We start from the raw sequence: 25,766 nt of genomic DNA on the forward strand, positions 1-25,766 counted from the left end.
GCTTGGTTAAAATAATCTCAAGATATCTTATATCATTTGAAGCTACTGTAAAAGGTGTTATTTCCCTGATTTCTTTCTGATATAAATCAGTAAATATACAAACAAATAAAATCACTGTTTTCTTAAACAAAACTTTAGCAGTGGCCCTGCTAAATTCATACATTCTTATGAATTTTGTCAGCATCTAGCTCCCAGGACTCTGGGGATGTGCTGTTCTATGATCCTCAGTCACACATCCTAAGTTCTCTGAAAGCTCCACTCTATGCCCTTAAGAACAACAGACAAGGCAATAAAATGCCACTTGTCTAGTTTCCAGGCCTCCATAACGGAGCACTACAAATCACTACAGTCATCTCTCATAGCTTGTTGGCCAGAGGTTTTAACTCCAGGTACCAACAGTAGCAGAGCTGGTTCCTTCTGGAAGCTCTGGGGATGGTTTTTACTACTGCCCTTTCCTGTTTGTCTAGATATAAGTATTAACACCAGCTGCATCACTCAACCTTTGCCTTGTTCACATAGTACAACTTACTGTGAATTTCTGTGTCACCCCTTCTAAGGATTAACTTATTTAGAGGCTACCCTCATCCCAAATGACTTCAAATTGATAGATGCTTTTACAAACAAGGTCACATTTACAGATTCCATTAGATAGAAATTTTGGAAGATAAACTCAGTATGTCCTTCTCTCTGGTCCTTAAAGAGACATAAAAAAATCTGACTAGAGTCTAGTCACTAGACCATAGCAAGGAGTCTAAGTTAATAAATGAGAAATTCACCACTAAGAAAAGCCTAGGTCCAGAGTTATCTGAATTAATCTCTTTTTCTAGACATTCCTACATCCCAAATTCCTACCATGCAGACACACATATATATACACCAGACCCCTCCCCTATTATTCAGACAGCCAGCAAGTCATTTTAAGTAGTTTTAATAAAAAAGCTGTTGTATTCCCCAAAGTATAAACAGCATTATAATCTTATATGCAGACTCAACAATGTGCACCGGCATAAGGAGGCTTCTCTAGGCATCTCATCATCCCTTTCAGCCCCACAGTCCATGATACTTCCTTTAGAACACAATGATACATGGTTGTCTTATATAGAAAAGCTCTAATACAAATAATCTGCCATAAATATGAGACACTTCTGAATAAATCACATACACAATTAAAAAATATTCCTTTGCTTGTTGCTACAATTTAAAGGTCCACCTCTGAAAAATAGTCCTTTTCAAAAGACAGAACTCCCAGCCATGTTGGGTTTCCTCAGCCAAGGCTGACATCAGTACCCCAAGATCTACAACCTGATCTTCTTTTTTAAGATGTTGCCAACTTCGAGATAGCTTAGTTTATGCGTAGACTCCTTGGAGGAGAAGCAGGAAAAGACACAGCATTCCAGTTCTAAGTCAGTGTCAAAATCATCTTTTTTCTGTTTTTTCGTTTTCTCTTCTTCTCTTCCAAGTGACTAGTAGCTTCTGCAAAAAACATAACTTCACTCTTTGCTTCACATTCTCTCTTAAGATAATCAAGACCAGCCATATTGAAGCCAATGACATCCTAGAGAAGAATACAAGACAGTAAACGTTAGTCAATACAGCAGCTTCTGAGTGGGTATTGTCTTGATTCCTTGCCTCACCAAGCACTTCTTTTTTTAGTGTTTTAAAAATCCTCTTTGTGCAAATGACAACAGAAAGTTTACCCTAAGCACAGATTTATGTCTGTTTGGTGTTGCCCAGCATATGGTACCTTAAGGTGTCTACAATAAATATTTACCTGGACTTGTCTGACTTTTGAAATAGTTGTTTCCTTTAGTTTTTCTATCACGGGCACAAGCATCTGGTTGCTGGTGATCTGGCCAAAGTGAATCCTAAAAGAAAACAGTCATGCTGCAAAGAGAGGATCTGCCCTACCTGTCCCTTCTCGAAACAACAGATGACAACCCAACCACCAACAGAAACAAAAATAAAACTCACTTAAGCGTCCTACCATTCATGATTTTAAAAGTGCTACATTAAACCTGGTAATACAGTAACATCTTCTGTCAGAAATCTACCACAGGGCCAGAGATTGTGATGGGAAGCTTGAGAGATAGAATGTAAAGGAAGCTAGCTTCATGAGGACTGGTGACAGCTCAGTCAGTGCTTGCCATACAAGCATGAGGACCTAGGGCTTATCCCCAGTACCCATGAAAAAAGATGAGCTTGCTGGCTCATCACTGCAATCCTAGCACTAAGGCAAGCCTGCTACTTATTGGCCAGTCCAGGCTATACAAAGCCAGCTTGGGCTAGAATGAAATCCTGTGTCAAAAAAAAAAAACAAAGAAGGCCAGCTACGGTGGCATACACCCAAAACCCTAGCCTCCAGAATGTAGAGGCAGGCAGGTCCAAGGCCAGCCTGGTCTCCATAGATTCTGCACAGCAGGCAGGGATAAATAGTGAAAGCCTGTCTCAAAACGAGCAAAATCAGGCAATTCACCAAATACTTAGTCATTTTACCAAACAGCTGTTTAACTACATGTATATTCCTTAGTTTCCCTGCCTATGTCTCCTCCATTTCCTTTTGTGCCTGTAGATACCTAGAGACACTAACTGGCTACTGTAAAATGTTACCAACAAAGCTGATCAGCTTAGGCTTAGCAATTTAAAAGCAAACAGATGGAGTAACCCAGCTAACGATCAGTCTACCTAGCCCCACCTTAGACTGTATCCTGAGCTACAGCCTAGTCCCACCCAAACATGTGACTCTGAAAGTGGGTCATTAGGATCCTTGTTTTAAAGGCAGGAATGACCACCCAATGGCAAGAGCTATTTTGTAATAGTCTCCAAAAATGAAATATAAAATTTGTAATCCCCAAACAATGGCAGCTTCAGCTGGTGCACAGCTGGGGCAGTCTGGCTGAAGAGACAGTATTTGTAAGAACATGTTACCTGAGGAGAAAAAAGAGGCACCGGCACAACAGCTCGACATCTGAGCCCGTCTGGATGAATCCATTGAATAGTGTAAGAATGTCTGGGACATAGGAGAACGGCAGCACAAGCAGGGCCTCTTCTAGTTCACTGAGGAGGAAAAGCAAATTGTCACACTCCTCAATGCTATCAGCTACTCCGACTTCCCTTACTGCTTTTCCTGCTTTTGTATTTGAGAATTCTGTCCATTCACAGTTAATTATTCACTCACACTCAAAATGATTCTTCTACATGTCTTTTATACTCAACACCATCTGTTTAGAGAGTATTTTAGTCCCTGGCATAATGGAGAAAACTTAAGTATTGCAGATGAACAGTGTTCACTAAGTCTGCTTGAAAATTCCACTCTGTCCCATCTTCATGATGCTTCTCTCACCACACAAATGCACACACATTGTTACACTATGAATCTGTGCACTGTGTGTACACAGCGTGCATGAATACTGTATGTGTATACTTGACTATGTATATGGATGTATAGGGTATGTATTTGTATTTCAAGGTTTTTGAGTCTATGATGATCACTGGGTAACTGAAGCGAGTCTCACACCGACCTTTCACCATTGATTTTGCTTCTTCTAAAATGAGTCCCAGTGCCATGCCATCACTTCCAGTTACAATCTCAAGAGGATTTCAGTTCAGACCAAAACTCTCTTCCTTAGTTTAACAATTCCAACCCTTCAGAACTGAACCCTTCCATCTTAGAATGTGTTTCTGCATCTCCATTGTCAAGTTCCCTTTAGTTTTTCTAATGAAAGCCCAACATTGCCCTCAGGCAGCTCTATTCAGTTTTGTAAGGGTTACTATACACATTACAATTTAGAAAAATAAATTTCTTTATATCAAATTCTAAGAACCACAGACTATCACAGAACACAAAGAATACCAACTAAAACTTTACATACTTGTCTGTAACTTGTTTGTTGAGGCATTACCAATAATAGAAAAATAAGAGAGGCAGCAAACAATAGTAATGACTTGTACTGAAGATGTTTAACAATATGATGTGTTTTTAAATATTAATAACATGAGCAAATGCTCAAGATAATGTCCTAGGTGAAAAAGAGTAAGACCAAACCTACGTAGTGCCTCTGGAGCTCGAGTGGCCCAATCAGTTTGTGTGTAGCACTTACACACAACATGATTCCAATTGTGTAAACAGACAAAATAAGCAGAACAAAATATAGAACAGAACATCTTTTGAGAGTTGGTATTTGACTAACTCATGGACTTTCTTACCTTTAATACCTGTCCTTCAAAACACCCTTCATACTTTAAGAGCCTCCTCCTTTTTAATGCTTCAAAATGTATTGTTTTCTACCAAAATTTTGACAATTTAAAGAAAGATAACTATCAATTCCAACTCTTATTTCACACTCAGACATTCAGTAATGGCTGTCCTGGCAGGTTACAACAGTGAGCTAGGACTCACCTTGACCTGATCCCTTTAAAAGTCTCTAACACATAGGCTGAAGGCTGCAAAGGAAGGAGAGCAGCATTAGTGACGCTCTTGAGTGCTTCCCTCCAGGACCTACATCCATCCCACTTGAGAAAAGGCCTCATATGACAGGGCTGTGTGGGCTTGCAGTTAGGCACACCACAGAGACTTGTAATTAAGCCTATCTGTATGTCCTTTATGACTACACTTCCTTGTGAGTTGGGCCTGTTTCTTATCTATACAATGAAGATATTCTGAGATTACTGTAATGAATAACACTTGCAAATAATTAGCAACTCCCAGATAAACATGTTCTCCCGATATATCTCTTCCCTTCTTCATGTCAGGTTTTGTCAATTGTTCCTACAAAGATTTGTATCAGAAGTCATGTACAGACAAGTCTTCAGAGAGCTGTGGATGCTGAACACATGGAAGCCATAAAGGTGGAAGAGCCAGACTGGTCTAACCCAGATACATCCTGGGAAGTTTCACTAGCAGCCCTGTTTTAGAAGACACTAGGACTTTTTTTTGAAACAAAGGCCTTCCCAGGACACATATCCCCAAATCACAAAGCTTCCTCACTCCCTCTCATCTCTCAAGTTAGCCCCTGAACCACCAAGGAGAAACAGACTTCCTACTCACAGATATATTGCCATGAGCCATCAGGATGGGATTGACAGGAAGAGGAACCTATAAAGAAGTTATTAAGCCAAGTCATTAAAAGAAGCCTCTTTCCTCCCACAGTATGACTTATTCTAACGCTTGAATTACATAATATCTACAGCCTTTATCACATCCATATCTCATTTAAGCTGAAAACAGTCTCTTTAGGAATTCTTTTTGTAGATTACAAGGTAAGTGTGTAACTACCTTATAGACATGCTCACCTCTTTCCCCGCTGCTCTACAAATGGCTCTGTGCTCTTTCATTTTTGCAGTTTCTTCTCGATGCAGCTCGATGGCCTCCATGATCCTCTCAGCCTACACAGATGACAAAGAAAGAGATCATCCCAGTGCATAGCCAAGACACAGAGATGGGACGGCCTGGTTAATGTAGCCTGAATCAGCTTAATAAAGACATGCTAGCTAGGGTGCAATGCAGCATTTACGGTCGTCGGTATTTTTCTTATTTTTAATGTGTAAAAAACCCATTACAAGAGCCAACTTACCGCTTTGACTGTTTCAATCGTCTTCTTCCCAGTGAAGTAGTTGTCACCCTGCGTCTCCCCTGGAACCTGCCAGACATATGAGATCCTGAACAAGATGGGTATGATTTTATAAAAATACCACAGTCTCTCTCTCCCATTAGGGATAGGTACAATAGTAAATGTTTTATTTGTATCATCATGAACACTATTCTGCAAATGTTTATAATGTATACAATTTCTGAGTCTTTTTAAAATTTTTGTTTTGCTGAATAAATACTATAATTCCTTATAAAATTTCATTGAAAAAGAAAACGTCATGATGATAGAACTCCCATACTTAGCTAATCACAGAACTCGCTATACAACTGAATAAACACTACATAGATTCCAACAGTAGAGAGCCTCTCCCATTGTAAGTACTTGAAATTATGTAATTCCCATATCCCAAAAAATTCACTTACTGCTGGCTGGTCTTCCTTGGCCACACTCTCCTCATACTCTGCTTCCCTTTGCTGCCAAGAGACACATACACACACGTTATAATGAGAGGAAAACAGACTCTGCAGAGCATCTGAGGCAGGGGAAGGGCTTCTTTCAAAGCATGATGCCAATGGCACCTGTGTCAACCTGGAATGTGTGGCACTGGTCTTGGAAATATCTCCTGTGTGAGTTGACTACACTGGATGGAAAACTTCAGCAAGGATGGTCTATAAGTCACCCCCACCAAATGTGAAACCAAACTTAAAGGTTTTTACCATTTCCCTTTCTTCCTCAAGAATAAGAGGCTCTCTTGTTCTCTCCCAGAGTCTCAGCGACTTGTCATGAGATGCTGATACAACGTAGTCTCCACTGGGGCTGACAGCCAAACACCATATTTCCTGGTGGTGCCCCTAGACAAAAACAAAACAAAATGACCCAAGGAAGTCTAATTTACTTATTGGTTACCACAGTTTATGCTAGTGGGTAGGGTAAATATTCTTAAAGGAAGTTCTTAAAGTACTGTGGTGGTTAGAATAAAAATGATCCCCGCAGATCCAGAGAATGGCAGTACTAGGACGTGCGGCCTTATTGAAAAAAGTATGTCATTAATGGGTAGGTGTTGAAGTCTCAGAAGATGAAACCAGGCTTAGTGGCTCTCAGTTCTTTTCCTGCTACCTGTGGTTCCAGATGTAGAACTCTCAGCTACCTGTTCACCATCATGTCTGACTGCATGCCACCATGCTTCCCACTGTAACACTGGGCTGTATCTCTGAACTGTAAGCCAGCCCAAATTAATGTTTTCCTTTATAAGAGTTGCCTTGTTCATGATGCCTCTTCACATCAATGAAACCCTAACTAAGGCAAGTACCAATCAAGCAAAACAAACAAGGGGTTACCTCCAGCGTTTGGATGTGCTCAAACTTGTCTGCATCCCACTGCTTGATCTTGTGGTCCTTCCCAGCAGTGAAGAAGAGGTGAGACTTAGGCACAAAGCGTAGATACATCACACTAAGGGTAGAGAGCAATGTCAGGACTTCAGGTGAGTGAGCTAGAGCACTGGTACACTTGTCGGGATGCCTACTCTCTGAGCTGTCCAGAAGCTAAGTAGATCCCTTCCAAGGACTACACCCACCTGTCATCATGTGCAAACAGAGACCTGTGGCAGTCTCCAAAGTCCAGACCCCAGATCTTCACATTTCTATCAGCAGAACCAGTTGCTATCAGTGCTCCATCCTATGGCAAAGAAACAAAATGTTAGCATTCAATTAAACTAGGAAGCTAAAAGCTAACCGGGACATTTAATTCATTTCTTTAAAGATATTATGATAGGGCAAAAACATATTCATCTCTACCCAAAATACCTGGGCTCAGACATACAGAGCTTCTTAAAGGTTGGGAAGTGAATGTATAAACTCTGACCCTGTCATAGGACAATGTCACAGCACAGTGCTGTTGTGAGCCTTAAGGTCAAGTGATCCGTTCACTCAGTAAAATAAAAAAGGGCGACTCTGATCTCTCGAGTGAAATGTGTGGGGAGGGTGGGAAAGTAAAGCAGAAATGGGGCTGGAAAAGGACCTACTGGAAGGTTTAGGACCTACTCTTGTATCACACCCACCATCACCATTCCCTCAAATGGTTCAAATTGCTGTGCTCATAGAAAGATCTCACAGCTATGGAATCCATTTGTTCCCCTTTGGTGCACAGTAGGCACTTTTCAAATACGCAGTTTTAATCAAAATGACACAAGGGTAATAACTGACTCCCAAGAATTAGAGTATTTATACAAAGTAAAATACCACAATATTCAAATCCTCAACTGTGCTATCCTGCAGCATAAAGGGATGCCTCTGAAAAACCATGTATCTCAGGATGTTCTGGCAATTATGGAATTTATAGCAGCAATTTTCCAGAGCCACTGTAGGTGTTTAGAAGGACTGAGATACATCTGTTAAACATATTTGTGTCTGCTGTGACTATAACACAGACCTGTGACTTTTGGAGGAAGCTATAATAAACTCAGCAGAATGATGCAAGTACTGTACAATTAAGTAGCAACTACTGTTGGGAGCTGACTTTTAGCAGAAAGCGGCTATCAGCTTTGCAGCCATCTTGAGCCATATACCCTGACATGAGACTTGTATTACAATAGCCTACAACAGCTGAGCACACTCGGATAATCTTGGTTTAGATACCTTGAGATTAAAGGTGTGTGAGATTAAAGGTGTGTGAGATTAAAGGTGTGTGAGATTAAAGGTGTGTGACTTAAGAATGTGATTTAGAGATCAGATTTAGAGACAAGACCTAAGGGCATGATTAAAGGTGTGACCAAAAGGCATGGCTTAGAAGTGAGACATATAAAGGCGAGAGGTAGACAGAAGAGAGATCTGAGAATCAGACAACTTAGGAGAGAACAATTTGGAGTAACAGAGATTCAGACACTAGGAGTAGGAGTAGACATTAGACTCTCGGAAGAGAACAGATTGAGTACAACTAGGAACTAGGAACTCAAGACTTGGGACTTGGACTAGGAAGAGAGACTGAAGAATAAACGGGATTGAATCACACTCTGTCTGGTCTCCATTCTTTGAGTCCGTCCTCACTCACTCTCTCTTGCTGAACCCGGACCCGCAGACTGGAGCGGCAGCTTAGGCCGGGATACAGTGGCCGCCAAGCGCAGAGTGGAGAGGGCCTCAACATTTTAGGCCGCCCAAAGTGGGCCAGCCTAGGCCCCAACAAACCACGAGTTAGCAAAGAGCTTCACACACTTTACTTACATGGGAGATGTCCATGCATATAACAGGTAGTTTGTGTCCATACAGTGAGAGAAAAAACTAAATATGAAAGAAAGAATACAATTAATTCATGTTTGTCTAGAAAATACAATCTGTTGCACATGGAGCTAAATATAAATTTATAATACTAAACATATATCTGGACTGCTTGCTAAGATTGCCTGTGTCTACTATACATATTTGCCAAGAACCCTGAAGCCTAATAAAGGACATCAGGCTCCCCAAAACCTACCCTTCAAAATAGGCCTAAACAGACTCTTTAGGATAACAGCTTCATAAATTATCCTGAGGCCCAAGCCAGTCCTGAGTTATAATGCCCAGCAGCCTGTACCTAGCAATACTTTTAAAGCTGCTTGCTAGGACAAGATAGATTCCTATCTATAGATCTTCTGAACATGAACTAGCACTTTATTTAGTTTTAAATAAAATTGATGAACCCTGTGACACTTAGTTTCTCAAGTAAAGTCAGTGTTTGATAAGCATGTCTTTAAAAGTGCACTACTGCTGGTTATCATCCGCTATCAGAAACAGACTCTCTTTTCCCATTACTATATACTGACTCTCCCCATTTCCACTCCCATCCTGATCCCCTCTTTTTGGTCTCTCATTAGAAAAGAACAGGCTTCTAAGAGAAAATAACAAAATGAAAACTATCACATTGGTAATCCCAAATTCTTAAAGTTGCACAGAAAGAATATTCCCAACCAAAACCATCATACCTTTAAAGTGTCAACATAGAAAACCTTCACAGTACAGTCCAGCAGAGACACAGCCAGCAGCTTTTGGTTGGGAGAGTAGCTGACACACAGAACATCCTCATCTAGCTGCAAGGTTCTAGTCTGCTTCACAGAAAGCCTGCCCAGACAGCACCAAGAAAAAGTAACAGATGAGACCAGACAGACAGTTCCAACCTTGACACAGAAAGACACACAAATCAACAGCTCTCCACTTCACGCTAAAGCCCCACACAAGTGTCCCCTCACCTCTTCTGGGTACTATCTTTATCTGTCACCAATTCAAAGTCCCAGAACTTGACAGCTTTGTCGGCACCACCTGTCACAAAGCCACGCTGAAAATCAAAGGATACTTCAGTTAAAAACCATTGTAGCACAAAAACTTTGCTAAGTACACATCAAAACAGTTAAAACTTTTTACTGAAAGATGTAGACTACAATTAAGAAAACCATGCCCACCCCTCACTACTTTTTCCGCTGCCACAGATCTCATTTGAGAATGCCAGCACAGACTAACATCGACAGACATGATCACTGAAGTCCTAGATAATTTCTTCTTAGCATCTTTAAGAAAAGCCCTGAGGAAATAGTGTGGAGTTTCCCTGTCTCTCCCTCCTTTTTCCAACTTCATCTAAGAGGGCAGAAGTCAAACGAATTTGCCACAAAGCAGTACGATTAGCTTTATAACATGAACAGAGTCTGTGTCCAGTGGTCACCTCAGGAAGTAAACCATTCCCAAGCGTCCCTGCTTCAAACACCTTTGCAATGGCTGTTTTCCAAATCAAGAAAATCAACTGCGGTCTATTCAGTCCCATCTCATAGCAAAATATCCTTGTGTATTTTATACTAAGTAACATCAACCACTCTAAAACCTAGTTTTTCCAAATATATACACTTCCAGTGGATAAAGGATTGCTATCACTGAGAATATTTGGATAAAAGCCAAAGTACTGTCAAAAACGAAACAAACAAAAGAAAACAGCAAACTCCAAATGTGAGCACACCATCTGCATCAGTTCTCTGATGCAGTAATTCTCCAGTGGATAAAGCACTATGAGCACTTGTGAGTAACAATGACTTATTTCTGAGTCATGAGTCACATTTGCTAAAGAATTTCCCTAGTCATCACTGGACTACAGGGAACAACCCTCTGCTAAGGTGTTAGAAAACGTTTCCCTCTGTAAACTACCACAAACATTGTGTAAAAATAAGCACTAGTGCTGGAGAGATAGCTCAGCAGTTAAGAGGCACAGGCTGCTCATCTGGAGGACCCGGGTTCAATTCCCAGCAACCACACAGCAGCTCACAACGATGTATAGCTCCAGTTCCAGGAGATCTGACATCCTCACATAGACATACATGCAGACAAAAGACTGATGCACATTAAATAAATAAATAAATAAATAAATACATCTTTTAAAAAAGGCCATGCTGCTGAGGATCAAAGCTAAACAACTCAATTTTTCAATAGCAGCTGTTCATATTACAGGTGGGTGGGAGGATATGTTTGTGAAATCTAAAGGTCAGACCCATAGCGGGGCTTTCTTTAATGCAACCGAGAGAAAACTTTCTTAGGCAACTAAACCTGGCAGATAGTCAGAGTGCAGAAGCCCAGAGCTGTAAAGCCCTGTGCAGTTACCTGATCTGGAGAAAGAGACATGGACCACAGAGCTCCATCATGGGCAGCTATTGTCTCCAAGAGATTGCCCGAGGCCAGGTCATAAAGTTGTAGATTTCCTGTCTGGGAAAGTGAACAGAGCTGTAAGGAGCACATTCACAGACTTCATTAGTCATGCCTTAAAGGTAAAAGGCAATAATGTGGGGTCAACTGCTCAGGAAATAAATCCTGCTTAAACACTTTCAGCATTCCATACCTGCAGACATACTGTTCCCAATGAAACACCTACTTAACTAATGAGGAGGGTTGGACTGCTTGCTTTCATACACTGCTATGGATAGTACAACCTTGCAGTTCTTGATTCTGCTTCTTTTGCTGGTTCCATATCACAGCCAAAGACAAATCCAAACAGTTCAAATGGAAACTTAGTAGCCTTTAAATTTCACCTATGCTTTACATAGACTACTCAATTTCACCTATGCTTTACATAGACTACTCAAATCTATTGTCATTGTCTAACAAGTCTCCCTATTGGTTTTGGTTTTTTCTTTCTGCAACTAACAATGAGAACCAGAACCCTCCAATGACTCTTGCCTAGACATCTGTCTGTACATGCCATGACCCTGGTGTCAGCATTTAACAGACACTTCCAACTTCACAAGCTTCTATGCCACATGACAGACAGCGGAAGCAAGGTGACCTAAGCTCCAGGCTTGCCTCTTTCTAACTCTGTGGCTGATAAAGAATTCACTTCCAATAATTTGCTTTTTATAAAATGGAGTTCCCATCACTAGCATGTGAAAGATGTCATGAGGATCACAAGAGCCAAGTGCTAACTGTCTTGCACCGTCTTGGCCAAGAACTACACATGAGCCTTATAGCCAGTCCTCACAGCATCCACAAAGCACTCTCCTAATGACAAACAGCACACACACATCCGTTGAAGGATGGATGAAAAAACGAGTGGAATTTTCAACTGAAATGTTATTTCCATTTTATACTTCTTGTTGGACAAGAAATAGCCGCTATGGCATGTTGGTTTCCTAATAAAATGCATGCATGTTTAACAAGGGATAAAGATGATATATACTCACAAAACACCCCACAACTGAATACAGTGACACATGAGTACAGGTGCAGCACTTGGAAGGGTGAATCATGAGTTTGAGGCAGCCTGGGCTACAAAACTCCGTGTGAAGACAAACACACCCCAGGAAACCTTATTCCACTTTACTCTCACTACTTGCTTTGCTGTGACCGGTCTGTTTATTATACAAGCCAAGGAAAGTAGGTTAAGAGCTAAAGCAAATTTCCAAGGGTTGCAAAGTTACTAAGTGGCAGGTATTCAGATGGGGCTCTGCTGAGCCATCATGGCTGAACAGGAGAAGGAGCATTCCCTAAGGTTTGAAAGATACCTGAATCCAAATCCGTGTCTGCTATGGCTGTCCCCAAACTGATGAGTCTAAGAATGAAGACCTGCTCAGCTTAGCTTTATACTGCCATGTTGTGTCAAACCTGGAAGTGCTACATTATCTAATACTAATATATGTTACCATCAATTAAATCTAATTACATACACTTATAAGATGCAAGTAAGGATAATCATCAAAATGCTGATGGCAGTTACCTCTGTACTGACTTTAATGTTCTTCTTTGTAATTTGACATATGTTTTGACTTTTTTTTAAAATAAGAAAATAAAACTTTAAAAACACTAAAAAAAAGCCAATAAGCTATTATCTACCTCTAATATAGTAATTACCAATATGCTGTTAAAAAAATCCAGTTTCTCAATGCTCTTTAGAGATGCTAAGTAGAAAAGCCCCAGCTTTACCTTTGTGCCTATGACCACCTGCCTATCACCAGGAACGAAGAAGGAGCAGAGAGCATATTCACAAGGCATAGTGCGGATACACTGCAGGGTAGACCTGTAAGAAGAAAAGAACACGCTAAAGAAACCTGTTTCCACCTTAGAAGTCAGTGTTTCAATACTCTGAGCCACACAGAGAGTAATGTGACACAAAACAAGACTAACTCTTAGCTCACATTTATCTTAGTCAAGAGGAAAAATATCGTGGACCAAAGCTGGATTTCTTTGGAGAGGAAAACTACCATAAAGAAAAGAAATCATACAAAAGCAAAATAAAGCAATGTACTGACCAGGCTGATCACAGGACCCAGTCTCTAAGGCCTAGGAGAGCATAAAGAATTTCAAGTTGAAATGGTGTATCTTTACCAACATCTGAAAGTTAATTTCATTATTACTATTTTATGTGTATAGGTATTTAGCCTGCATGTATATCTGTTTACAGTATACATGTAGTGCTGGCAGAGGCCATAAGAGACTGTCAGATCCCCTGGACCCAAGAGCACACAGACTATTCTAGATGGTTCCAGTCTTTTCAGTAAACCAGGAGGCAACAGCATCAGTTTTAAAACATTTGAATTATGTGAGGTCTAAGGGAAAGACTGAGGATGAATGTACATTTCTGAAGGCATTACACGAATAACAAGGAACAATGACTATATGTTTTCTTCTAGCCAAATGAAGTCAAAGCTCCAGATGAAAAAGCTCGATTTATTCTACTCCAAACTTTATTTTTTTTAGCTTTATCTTTTCATTTTACCTATGGAGAGGAGTAGGCACATATGGTCTTAAAGAATCAGTTTTCTCTTCCCAGTGCCTGGGCTCCAGGGAGTAAGTCAGGGCTTTAGCGGCAAGTGCCTTTATCTGCTGAGCAGCCTCGTCGGCCGTACAGAATCTTACATGAGCTCTGTGAACCAGTGGCCAAAATGCACCAATTGTATCTTTGACTGAATTGTATTTAGGTTCTTGAGGATAAGAACCAATCAGGAAAAGTACCAAAAATACTTAAAAAAAAAAAAAAAAAAAGACATTTCTACAGGATAGAGGTTCGGAAAACATCAATTCACAGACCTGTTCCATATCTTAATGGAATCAGCTGCAGCTGAAAGCATAGCGATATTATCCGAGCTGAACGACAAAGTGCGCACATCGCTGCGATGGCCTCCAATGGTGACTCTGCTTGTCCTCACAGGCTGAGGGGCTGGTAAGGACGCATTGAGCGAATACAGTTCCACCAGATTGTTCTGCAGCAGGAAGACTGCCTTTAACTCTCCTTGAGGTGAATGAATCAGGTCAAAAGATCTGCAGGGGAAAGTTATCACAATTTAGTTTTTCATTTTATTTATGAGGAGCTACTATCTTGGCTCATGAAACCAACACTTTCTGTATGAAAAGCTTTGTGATGTTCTAAACGTATACTTTAGCCACACACACACACATTTTATTTAATCTGGGTACTGAGCAGCAGTAAGCACAGGCTCTAAGCGTCTTACTATTTTTATTGCCGTGAATGTGTATGTATGTACAGTGTATGGCCCACAGCATGAGTGTACAGATCAGAACACAACTTGGAGGAGGGAAAGAATGTAGTTCTTGCTTTCTACAGCGTGGGTCCCAGGGACCAAAGTCAGGCTGTCAGAACTGGTAGCAAGCACCTTTCTTTACACCTGCTGAAGCATCTCAAAGATCCACAAGCATAGGCTTCTTTTAAAGTAAAAAAAAAAAAAAAAAAAGACAAAGGAAAAAAGAAAACTCTGGGCTCAGCTCTTAGTTTTGACACGTGCTTTGTTTCTGTGTTGTGTGTGATTTAAAATACTTTGTGAACAAAGATCAAAGTTTTCTTAATTGGCAGACTGAAGGAATCAATAAACGTGATAATGAAAATGGACATGCAGGCTGTGAGTGTGACAAGATCACCACTTTCAAATGCAATCCACACAGGCTGGCAAACACGGGGACAATGCAGGGACACTAGGCAGCTTATTACTCTATAGTGCTTTTACTCTGACTCATTACTCACTTGATCTTGGCAGAAGTCTTGATCTTGGCCACCCGAAGGATCTCATCCTGCAGAGTCATCGACACATTCATTTCAGGGTCTTCCTCCTCATTGGCAGAGTTTAATCTAAAAACGGAAACAAACATTTTACCAATCCCTTTTCCGGGAACAGCCTTACTCATACTAAGCCACAGTCTGGTCCTGGGACAAACAAGCAGAGGAGTGATTCTCCTGGAGCAAAGCGGCCTGACCACTGGGTTACCCTGAGAACTGGCCGAGCAGACTACAGTCCACTGAAAGTGTTATGCTTGATAACAGATTTGGAATGCACCAGTGTTGGGGGCCGACTTTTAGCAGAAAGCGGCTATCAGCTTTGCAGCCATCTTGAGCCATATACCCTGACATGAGATTTGAATTACAATAGCCTACAACAGCTGAGCACACTCCGATAATCTTGGTTTAGATACCTTGAGATTAAAGGTGTGTGAGATTAAAGGTGTGTGAGATTAAAGGTGTGTGAGATTAAAGGTGTGTGAGATTAAAGGTGTGTAACTTAAGATTATTATTTAGAAGTATAGAGATCAGAGTTAGAGACAAGACCTAAGGGCATGATTAAAGGTGTAACTTAGAGGCGTGGCTTAGAATTAAGACATATAAAATGCAGAGGCAGACAGTAGGATTCAGACATTTGGGAGACACAGCAGAGAGAAGACATTATTGAGACGATAGAAGACAGAACCAGAGATCAGAGAATATAGACGGAGATCAGAGACGAATCTCAGACATTAGGTAGAATCTGCCGTCACCCTCGCTCTTGCTGAAGCCCCCCCCCCCCCCCCCCCCCCCCGACCTAAAGACCGGAGCGGCAGCTTGGGCCGGGATACAGTGGCCGCCCAAATGTGGGTTGGCCCGGGCCTCAACATTTTGCCTGGGCTGCAACATTTATTTTGACCACCCCAACTTGGGGCTAGTGCGGTCCTCAACACACCAGGCCCATGACATCTCCTACAATAATTCGTCATCCAAGTCACTGTACTGAAGCACTCCTGGTGGACTTTTCTAACTCTAGAACTTTTTCAAACAAGTCTAAGCCAAAGTCAACCTGACCCTGACATGTGAGCAGAACACATCTCAAAACATTTGCCATCAGATGACTTTAAAAATCACTTTTAAATTTGATAAATCACCCATTAAAGGATTTCTTTCTTTCATATTTGTGAGTTTGTGTGTGGAGGTCAGACACCCATGTAGGATGTCGCCTTTAACCATGCTCCAATTTGAAACAGTGCCTCTCACAGCAAGCTGCAGAGAGAGTCTTCTGTCCCTGTGTCCCTAGCACTGGCACAGACACAATCCCAAAGTGTATGGCTTTAAACTGTGTGGGTCTTAGTACAACTCAGGAATGTGTTAGGAATAAAGTACGAATCAGAAACTCAAGCTCTGTGGGTACTGGTACCCCATAAATTCTCTAGCTTTTAGCTCAAACAGGGAATCAAGGAAAATAAAAAGAAATAAAATAAAAATAAATAAATAACAAAGAAAACATACCTTGCTTTCTTTCTAGCTTTCTTTAGCTTCTTATCCATTTTCTTCTGAACTTCTGCTTTAGAAAGAATACAAAATACTTCTAACACAGAATCAGTTCCCTAAAAAGGCAAAAGGTAGACAGTGTGAGTCTAGGACCGCAGTTTATAATTAAGCATATACCAGGTAAGAACTGAACAGCAACGTTTATTTGTCTTCCCATACTGGCTGGATCACCTTGAACAGTTTAATCTCTCTGGGTTTATAGTCTATAAAATTAGAATACTATTTCCTGCTCAACATTCTTTGAAGGCCAAACAGAACATGCACCTTTACACTAATGGAAAAGCCAGCATTTAATGAATGGCTAGTAATAATAAATATATAATTACTTTCATGATTTTATGAATGTTGTGCTAGGACATTAGACACAGATAGGAATGTATACTAAATTCTAAAATGTGTGTGTGCACACGCGTACGCACACACATGTGCATCTGTATGTCTACATCTGTGTGCCTGTGTGGGTAGGTGTGTGCTCAGGACACACCTGTATGATCACACCTGCTAAAGCTGGAGTGACAGGTGGCTGTGAACTGCTCACCATGAACGAGGGGATCCAAAGACCGGTCCTCTACGAGAGCAATGCTTGGCCTTAACCATTAAGCTATCCTTCCAGACTCATGAATTATTACCACATCACAAGAGAAGTCCATGCCCACAGGGAGTTAGGAAAGAATGAGTACTGAAAAGGAATGCTCCTACTGTTTTCTAAGCTGTACTCACATGGCAAGCAAGAATCCTGCCTGTCTTGTCCACGGCAAGGTTCACAACTCTGTCCCTTCCTTCCCGCATTATGGAACCAGCTTTTTTACATGAAAGTATGCGCTACAGAGGAAGCAAGAGAACATGGAGGTTAAATGTCTGTCCTGTTAAACCTGTGAAAAGCTAATATATGCAGTTGACAAAACACTCCCTCAGTGATCACTAGAGATGCCTGTCTGAGATTCTGTTCTTTCTTGCCCTATCACTCAGCCCAACTGAAGACACAAAGTGGATTACATCTTCAGATTTTTCATCATCCGCCTCAAGGGTGCTGTCTTCTGCTTCAGGTGTGTCCTGTACTACAGGACATTCTTTGATTTTCTTGGGCTCTGGTTCTTCTGGGTCATCAATCTATTTAATAAAGACAAGAGAATAAAGGTTCAAATGTCTCAGGAGATGACCATTAACCCCAAAGACCTAGAAGTCTCTCCAATAACCACTTACATCTTGACTAGTCACCTCTGATAAACTTTTTAAATGCCGGGAAAGTGTCAGAATTTATTAGAAACTGGCATATATACAACAAAGCATTGTTCATTATTCTATCTCACTGGCTTTCCATCGTATGAGGACCATATACAAGCAGATAAGAGTGTAAAAACTAACGGCTCAACTCTTCCTCAACTTCAAAATTTGTAGCAGAAAAGATAGTCTAGAGAGAAAGATTGCCACCAGTATTAGTAATGGCAGAGGCACTGCAAGGTGTGTTACAGCTTCTCTGCCTTAAACACAGAAAAAACAAATGCTAAGTCTTAAGATATACAAACCCATCATAATAGCTACTGGCTCTATGGCTATAAACTAACTCCAGCTAAGCTTAAAGTTACAATCACCCCATACACACATAAATTGAGAATCAATGTATGTCTCCCGGGAATTTATCTGCATGCAAAAAATGCATGTATCCTACACAGATGTTGTTTGAAGATAAAGGCCTCTAAAATTCACCCACATATGCCCAAAGGCCCAGGAATACAAGGCTACAATGCCACAGCCTAAACAACACTATTACCAAAAGCCGCAAGCCTAAATCTTCTCCTCCCAGCTCAAATAAACAAGGGCAAAGAGTGTTCAAGGAGGGGAATCTCTGTTTAGAAGTGTTGCAGGTTATCAGTGTAAGAACCCCTATTACCAATCAGATTCTAAGTCAGTATGACGCTGAACTGTGAAAACATGCAATTGGCCATGATCCAAACACAATAATTACCTCTTGCAGATAGGCAATGTCCCAGGCTCTCAGCTCACTGTCTGCAGCCCCAGTGATTAGTCGCTTTTCTTCTGAAACCAGAACCAAGCCCCACACCTAAGAATACAAAACAGTTTACATAGTATCATTTTTAAATACTCCAAGTGTATTAAGGCAATTCTTTCAGAGGGGGGATGGCCTGTGGCAAAACTCCATGTGGTACTAAGAATTTCTCTACTTTCTTACTGCCCTGTTGAGATAATAGATACTCATCAGAAAACACACAGCACAATCCATGACTCTGGGTCTTATACTTGTTTTCGGCAATGCCTGGCAAATAAAAGATGCCTTATTAATGCCTATTGCATAATTCTCAGCCTTTAGCATCCAAGAACTAAACAGCAGAGACACAGCAATACTGCTGCCAGTCAATTTTCACAGAATCACTTTCCAATTCATTATTACAAATGTTTTTAAAAGCCCCATATAAGGGGACGCAGGAATATTTAAAATATTCTCTGAAACTGGGTGACTAGATCTTTTCCAGGTAAATGTAAAACTATCCTTTTGCTGAATGTAAGTTACTGGGGAAGGCAATGTACACATAACATCATTAAACATCCCTATAGTTGTAATGGCAATTCTAGGTAGTCAATTTGACTACATCTGGGATTAACTAAAACTCAAATGACTAGGTACACCCGTGAGGAGTACTTTTTTCTTAATTAAATCATTTGAAGTGGAGAGATCAACTTCTAATATGGATCTCTGAGGTGGGAAGACAACACCTTTAATACAGATCTATTGGAGTGGGAAGATGCATCTTTAATCTGGCCACACCTTCTGCTGGAAGCCTACATAAAGGACATGAAAGGAAGCTAGCTCTTTCTTTGCCTGCTTGCTATCCCTCTCACTAGCAAATCCATTTGTTCACTGGCATTAGAGCTTACTTCTTCAAGATTTTGGCATCTATGGAAGACCAGCTGAGACATCCTGCCTTGTGGACTGAATGACTAATAGAGTCTTGGACTTTCCACTGATAGACAGCCATTGTTCCCCTTCCTATATGTATATCAAGATTCATTCTACACATTCTGTTCCTCTAAAGAACTTTTGACTAATATAACAGTCATAAGTCAGTATAATTAAAATGATGAACTCAGAGGTTCTAAGGCACCCAAGGCTAGTGTGGGAGGAAGCAGTGCCAGCCAGAGAAGCTACAACTGTTCCAATGGCTGCCACTGCTTCCTCCCAGCCAACCTCAATGTCTCTCAAGACAGGACACAGCAGTGAGCAGTAGAAAGAGCCTGAAAAGACCAGAGAAGAAACCATCTTTTGCTTTGTTGTTCTTCTCTGGAGCCCATGATGAAATACATACCTCAGTTCGGTGGCCAACCATTGTTTTGAAGCAGTGCTGGTTATCCAGGTCCCACCACTTTACCATAGTATCTTTCCCACTAGAAGAAAAACCCAGAAAGAGATTTTTACTACGAAGAATTGCTAAACTAACAGGTATGAGAGTAACCGGTTTGTTTGTTTTACAATAATAATAGTAATATTGGAAACTATTCTACCTGTTTATAATAATTCTTTGTTAATAAGTAAAGAATTACAACTCTCCATGTGACCACTCAACCATGAAAATAAGAAGCTTCATTTCTGCACATAGAACACACAATCCAATCACCGGCCTTCCTCTCACCACTTCACCTTACAGTACTGACATTCTTACTGTCTAACATGGAACCATCTCAGAGCTCTCAGCTCGTCATCCACATCATCAGCTTAGTTTTTTCCATACTGAAAACATCCTCTCTGTGGTCTCTAAAGCTTTACTCCTAATCCACATCTGTAAAAACCTGAACGAGTCCTCTGACCTACATTATTCAGTAGCTTCTCATATGGCCTCTTGGCCCACTGCTGGTTTCTCAGCCCACCCAACACTGAGGTAACTTCCTGGGGAAATATAATGGTTTTTCTAATTACTGCCCAACAAACCCTATGATCTTAAGTCTTGCTTGAGTGAATGACTTGGTTATATAATCCTGAACCATATAAAACTGATGTTTGTCCACTTTTGACATAACAAAAATAAAATTTTCAAATGGATCAACCTAACAGATGTTCATTAGGCCTCTAAAGCACATGCTTTTCCTCAAAAGGCAGGCCAAACACACAGCTTAGCATTTTGCCCACTATACAAGAGAATCAGAAAAAAAAAAATTCAAAATACTGTAACTCAGTGTATGAGTCTAGCATCTGAGAGGCAGAAAGTGGGAAAGCTGGCAGCCTAAGAGAAGGCACACTGGCTCACAACCATGAGGACAGCGGGAGCAACGAGCAATGAGGCCAACCCCTCTCCTAGCTCCCAAGTCACCATGTCTTCACCTTGTAACTAGCAGGTTCTTCTCTCGGAGGAAGAGAGCTTGTGTGATAGCATCCTTGTGTCCCTTTAGACGGTAGAGGCCACTTTCATTGATCACATCCCAAATAATGACATCTGTATCCTTGAGGGACAAAGTAACACACAAGAAAAAAGTTTTCTTACCACAAGAGGCTAAACGACAAGTAATGGGGCTCAATCACCACAAAGGCACTATACTACCCTATACAGCTTGAGCTCACACACAGCCCGCCCTTTCACCCAGGAGTAAAGAGCAGACTTTGTTTTATATTGTTCTAGTTACATACACATGAGATCTCCAGGCTATTTCTGCATTAGAAAATGGTGTCAAGCCCTTGTAGTACTAGCCACTTGAGAGAAAAGCTGGACAGTTCATGAGACTCCACATCAAAACCATAAAACAAAATGAGGAAGAGTCCATGCCATGTATTCAGCTTGAAACCATCTTTTTATTTAATGCTCTTTGATAGTTAATTCTGTTGTACTCTAGTTTCTAGTATTACTATTTGAATTTCATATTTTACACAAATGAGTCATTTCTAAATTTGTTACTATGAATATGCAAAACTGAAAATTCACATACACAGATATTTGTGCATTTAACTTACTACAAATAAATACTACAGTTTGATGTTCTTGTATAAAGGATGTGGTTATTTTTACAGCTTTAGATTCGCACCATTATAATAATTCTCAGATTACACCTATCTATAGAACACCAAAGGTCTGTGTGAGGAGACTTGCTTCCCATCTGTGCACTCTGGGTATTAGCACATTTCTGAAAATCACTGCCAATTCCCTTCCTTCCGTGAAGAATGCTCGCTCTTCGTATCCATTTTAATTTGTTTTCCTGAACACTGCTGATATTTTTGTTTCTTTGAGAAGGGGTCTGATGCAGCCCAGGCTGGCCTTGATTTCACCATGTAGCTGAGGCTGACCCTGAACTTCTACTCTTCAGCCACCATCTCCAAATGTTACATTTATAAGCATAGGACAAGTTTATGTGGTACCTGGGACCAAACCCAGGAATTCCTATATGCTGGACAAGCATTTTACCAAGTAATGTTAATTTTTCCTATTATCTGTGGTGAATAATGATGCTTCATCTTGTTTTTCATTAATGTTATCTTTTACATGTTATTTTTTACATCTTAATTTACAAGTCTAATAAGTAGATGATAGTTTTTTTATTAAATATTTTCCACTTTATACGTTTTTAAATGTAAAAAGTTTAATGTCTTAAATTTATGATTCAAATCTATCAATCTTTTCTTCATTGTGTTTTAATTTTTTGAGAATTTCATATATTTTTATATTCTTCCCTTGAATATTCCCAGCCACCCAACTTCATGCTTTTTCCTTCTTTAAAAAAACAAACCAACAACACAAAGTGCAACAACAACAAACTGGCACCTGATATGTGATACGTGTTGGCCAACTACCCAACTACCCAGAGCACCGGGTCTGCCCGGAGCCTGGTGATATACCTAGTGTCACTCACTGAAGAAAACTGATTTTTCTCTCCCAGTAGCTACAACTGCAAATAGCTCAGTTCCCCTTCTCCTGTGCTGGGAAAACGATGTGTTTTTCTTTGCCTTTTTTTGAGACAGGGTCTCACCTGTGTCCCCAGAGGACCCAGCTTGGCTGACTGGCCTCTAACAGCAATGTAGGTGCCGGATCTCAAGTGCTGGGATTAAAGGCGTGCACCAGCACACCTGGCTTTAACTCATCAACTTTTAAAACACAGGAAAGATAATAACTTTACAGATTCATTGGCAAATTTTTGTTTGTTTGGTTGGTTTTTTTTGTTTTTTGAGACAGGGTTTCTCTGTGTAGCCCTGGCTGTCCTGGAACTCACTCTGTAGACCAGGCTGGCCTCGAACTCAGAAATCAGCCTGCCTCTGCCTCCCAAGTGCTGGGATTAAAGGCGTGCGCCATCACCGCCCAGCACCATCTTCTTTTCTAATCTTCCTGGTTATACACTTTGGAGTCCCTCTCCCACAATGATAGATTCCAGGGTACCTCTTCTTTCTTAGTCTTTCATTCCACAGACTTTTATCAAAGAATATAACAGGAAACAAGTAGAACACTCCCTCATGTACACCCATCCTCCTCACTCTTTCTCCCAAATGCACACGAGCTTGGACACTGAGAGTCTAATCTCATAATCTCTCTCTCTAATTTATGTGAATAACCTGCTTCTACATTAAATGTGAAAGGCAAGCCTGGACACCTGTCTCTGAGGCTCACCTTAGACCCAGAGGCCAGTCTGCCTCCCAGCTGATCATACTTTAAGCTGGTGACAGCTGCTTTGTGTCCATTGAAAGTTATGTTTCCTTCACCACTGAGGAGACTGAAGATTCGGATGGCTCCATCCTCATAGCCAACAGCTAGATGCAGCCCATCTGGGGAAGGACACAGGCAAGTGACTTCTTGTTTAAGCCCCTGAAGGATAAGGATCTGAAATCATAAAAATCAAAACCAACTCAGAAGAGTGAGGCATGCATCAAGACAGTAGGGTGGGTATGACCCCAGTAACACAGTACCAACAATTTCTAGTCACTGATGCAGAAGGATAAAACTCTACAAGCAAAGACCATGAGCTCCTCAAAGGGTAATCATTTCCTCTTAAGCTTGACACCGGTGGATACATGCAAATTATCCAGGCAATGAGATAAGTTACCAACTTTTTATCCCAGTGATTTTTGATAAAGGGTTATAAAGTCATCCTTGCTTTAACTCAACTTCATAGCACTACAGACTAACAGTTACACCCCAAGAGGCTCTGGGTAGCAACAAGAATCTATATATTTATATCTATAAATCTATATGTATCTCATCTCACCTCTTGGGAGTCACAGAGTAAAGAGGGATATTTCAAATATCTCTGTGTTTAGCAAAAAAGTAGTAGCTTCAGTCACAGTCAAAGCAGAGTTCAACGACCAACGCATCCTGTCAGTATGGTTACGAGAAGGACTGCAGGACACAGCAGACTGACAGTCCTTTGTAAATCCTACTATTTTACAACTGACTGTGAGAACAAGCAGAACGTGAAAAGTAGAATTAGCAGATAAAAGTAGAAGTAAATAATGGCTAAAAATAATAACCTATGAAAATGAACACACACACACACACACACATCTTAGAAGCAAGCTCCTGTTTGGCCGTGACTTTCAGAACAGAATTTGGTGCTAGCTGTCTAGAAAAAAAGGGAGGTAATCTCTTGGGGGCTCACACACAAACGAATGCAGGCAGGTCAGTCAAGGCTCTCCCACTTCACCCTTCCAAGAGTTGGTGTCAACTATTTATTTCTGACTCACCTTCTCGCCTTTCCTTAAATCCCAGATAAAAACGTGTTCACAGGCGGGTACTGCCACATAGCGTCCTTTCTCACCACGTAGTGTCACAAAAACAATGTTACCTTTTTGGCTGCCAATCAAGCCAAAGACAGCACTAGCCACATAGCGGAGATACTGTTTGGTAAGCCCCATGTTAGGGTGTCTGATGCCACAGGGAAGGCAATCTGTGTGAATAAACAAAGTACAGGTTTTGCAGTACATTGGTTCTGGATGGCTAACAAACAGGAACCAGGTTTTATGTGATCAAAAGCATGTAACTTGGCTCAGATGGTAAAGTACTTGCTATATAAGCACGATCCCTTGCACCCACACAAAAGGTCAGGCACATAGAAATGCAGATCTATGACCCAGTACAGGGAAGGCAGAGATAGACAGATCCCTGGAATTCAGAGAGGCCCTGTGTGTACAGCAAAGGAAGCCCAGAGTGAATGGGTCCTACTGACATGAATGTAACCATGTCAAAGACTCCAATGCCTCAGATCAACAGGAGAGGCAACACCTTCCTTTGGTTCAAGTGGAATGTTTATAGTGTTCCAGAAAATGTTCACCGTAGCCCTTGCCCCGTTTACTGATTACTGAAGAGTGCTCCCTACAGACTGCTTTTATCGAAATTAGCTATTATCTGCATGCAATAACCCTGTCTCCTTGCTCAGTTGCATGCAATAATCCCTCCTTCATGTTCAACTCTATATAATAAACACGCAGAGCTTCTGTGGTGCTTCGGCTTCTCTATCCAAGAGCCCAGACCAACCGATTCCAGCTTTTATGTATGTGTGTGTATGTGTCTGTCTTTTCTATCCAGTTTTCTCTTTGCCTCATTTTCATCTCTAGCTTGTCGTCAACGAGTTGTTGCACTAGTTTTCTACCTAGCACTTCCACGTCCATGTTTTTCGCTTGAAGTCATAGAGACACTCTGCTTATTGTTTTCAAATGCACTGTCCCTACACGAGGGCTTTAAAGGGACTAAGCTGTTTGCAAATGCAAGGGTCCACAGGGACCCAGTTACTTTAACCTAAATGCTTATTTCTCAAATAACTTCACGTGTTTTCCTTCCTGCGACCTTGTCACTCTCAAACTATCCCCCGCACCTAAGTTTCCATTGCACATCATCCCCGAAATACTCCAGGGAAGTCTGGCAGTTCCGGCAGCCTCGCACACCCCGGCCCATGGGCAGCGCGCGGCCTCTGGGTTCTGCGGTGCAGAAGGCCGCGGCAAAGGGGCTCCCCTTGGCCTCCCTAAGGCCCTTAGCGCGGAGTCCCCAGCAGTGTCGGCTTACCGTGAACACCACAGTGCGGGGAACAGTGGCCCGCGATCCCTAAACAGCCAGAAACACTCACCTCAGCCTCCACGAGGTTCTAGCAGACAGCGCCACCAACGGGACCCGCCACTTCCGGCCCGGTTGGGTGTTTCTTCCGCCCGGCGTTTCCCTT

The 25,766-nt window shown here is 41.2% G+C and overlaps 2 protein-coding genes across 3 annotated transcripts in view; one reads left to right on the top strand and one right to left on the bottom strand.

The window, feature by feature from the left end:
- Window positions 1-5,575, top strand: part of Spag17 (sperm associated antigen 17) — a 206,119-nt gene extending 200,544 nt beyond the window's left edge. The window contains exon 49 of one of the 2 annotated variants that reach the window (XM_034500547.2): window positions 5,340-5,575. The gene's annotated coding sequence lies outside the window, so the exon portion shown is untranslated. Of the gene's footprint in view, window positions 1-4,749; window positions 4,889-5,339 lie in introns of those variants that run through there. The other variant, XM_076933023.1, reaches the window with a different exon arrangement.
- Window positions 913-25,766, bottom strand: Wdr3 (WD repeat domain 3). Its single transcript, XM_034501112.2, has 27 exons — window positions 25,674-25,766; window positions 24,298-24,500; window positions 23,228-23,437; window positions 20,962-21,080; window positions 19,952-20,030; window positions 18,595-18,690; window positions 17,625-17,738; window positions 17,349-17,450; window positions 16,587-16,684; window positions 15,060-15,164; window positions 14,111-14,341; window positions 13,007-13,100; window positions 11,195-11,296; window positions 9,805-9,890; window positions 9,541-9,676; window positions 8,804-8,860; window positions 7,162-7,262; window positions 6,926-7,037; window positions 6,305-6,439; window positions 6,011-6,061; window positions 5,571-5,636; window positions 5,290-5,382; window positions 5,045-5,092; window positions 4,397-4,440; window positions 2,926-3,054; window positions 1,772-1,865; window positions 913-1,555 (listed from the first exon to the last, which is right to left on the bottom strand). The coding sequence occupies exons 2-27, from the start codon at window positions 24,466-24,468 to the stop codon at window positions 1,400-1,402; spliced, it is 2,829 nt and encodes a 942-aa protein (XP_034357003.1). The 5' UTR covers window positions 24,469-24,500; window positions 25,674-25,766; the 3' UTR covers window positions 913-1,399.

Source organism: Arvicanthis niloticus, chromosome 4 (assembly GCF_011762505.2).
Source record: "Arvicanthis niloticus isolate mArvNil1 chromosome 4, mArvNil1.pat.X, whole genome shotgun sequence".
NCBI lineage: Eukaryota > Metazoa > Chordata > Mammalia > Rodentia > Muridae > Arvicanthis > Arvicanthis niloticus.

Bases quoted from the DNA above. Each gene is read 5' to 3' on its own strand.
- Wdr3 (XM_034501112.2), bottom strand. From the start codon at position 24,468: ATGGGGCTTACCAAACAGTATCTCCGCTATGTGGCTAGTGCTGTCTTT. The intron at 4,441-5,044 runs GTGAGTAGGAAG...CTTCCTTTGCAG, and splicing joins TGGCTCATGGCAATATATCT to CCTTCAGCCTATGTGTTAGA. The intron at 3,055-4,396 runs GTGAGTCCTAGC...TTTCCTCCTCAG, and splicing joins TTTAAAGGGATCAGGTCAAG to TGAACTAGAAGAGGCCCTGC.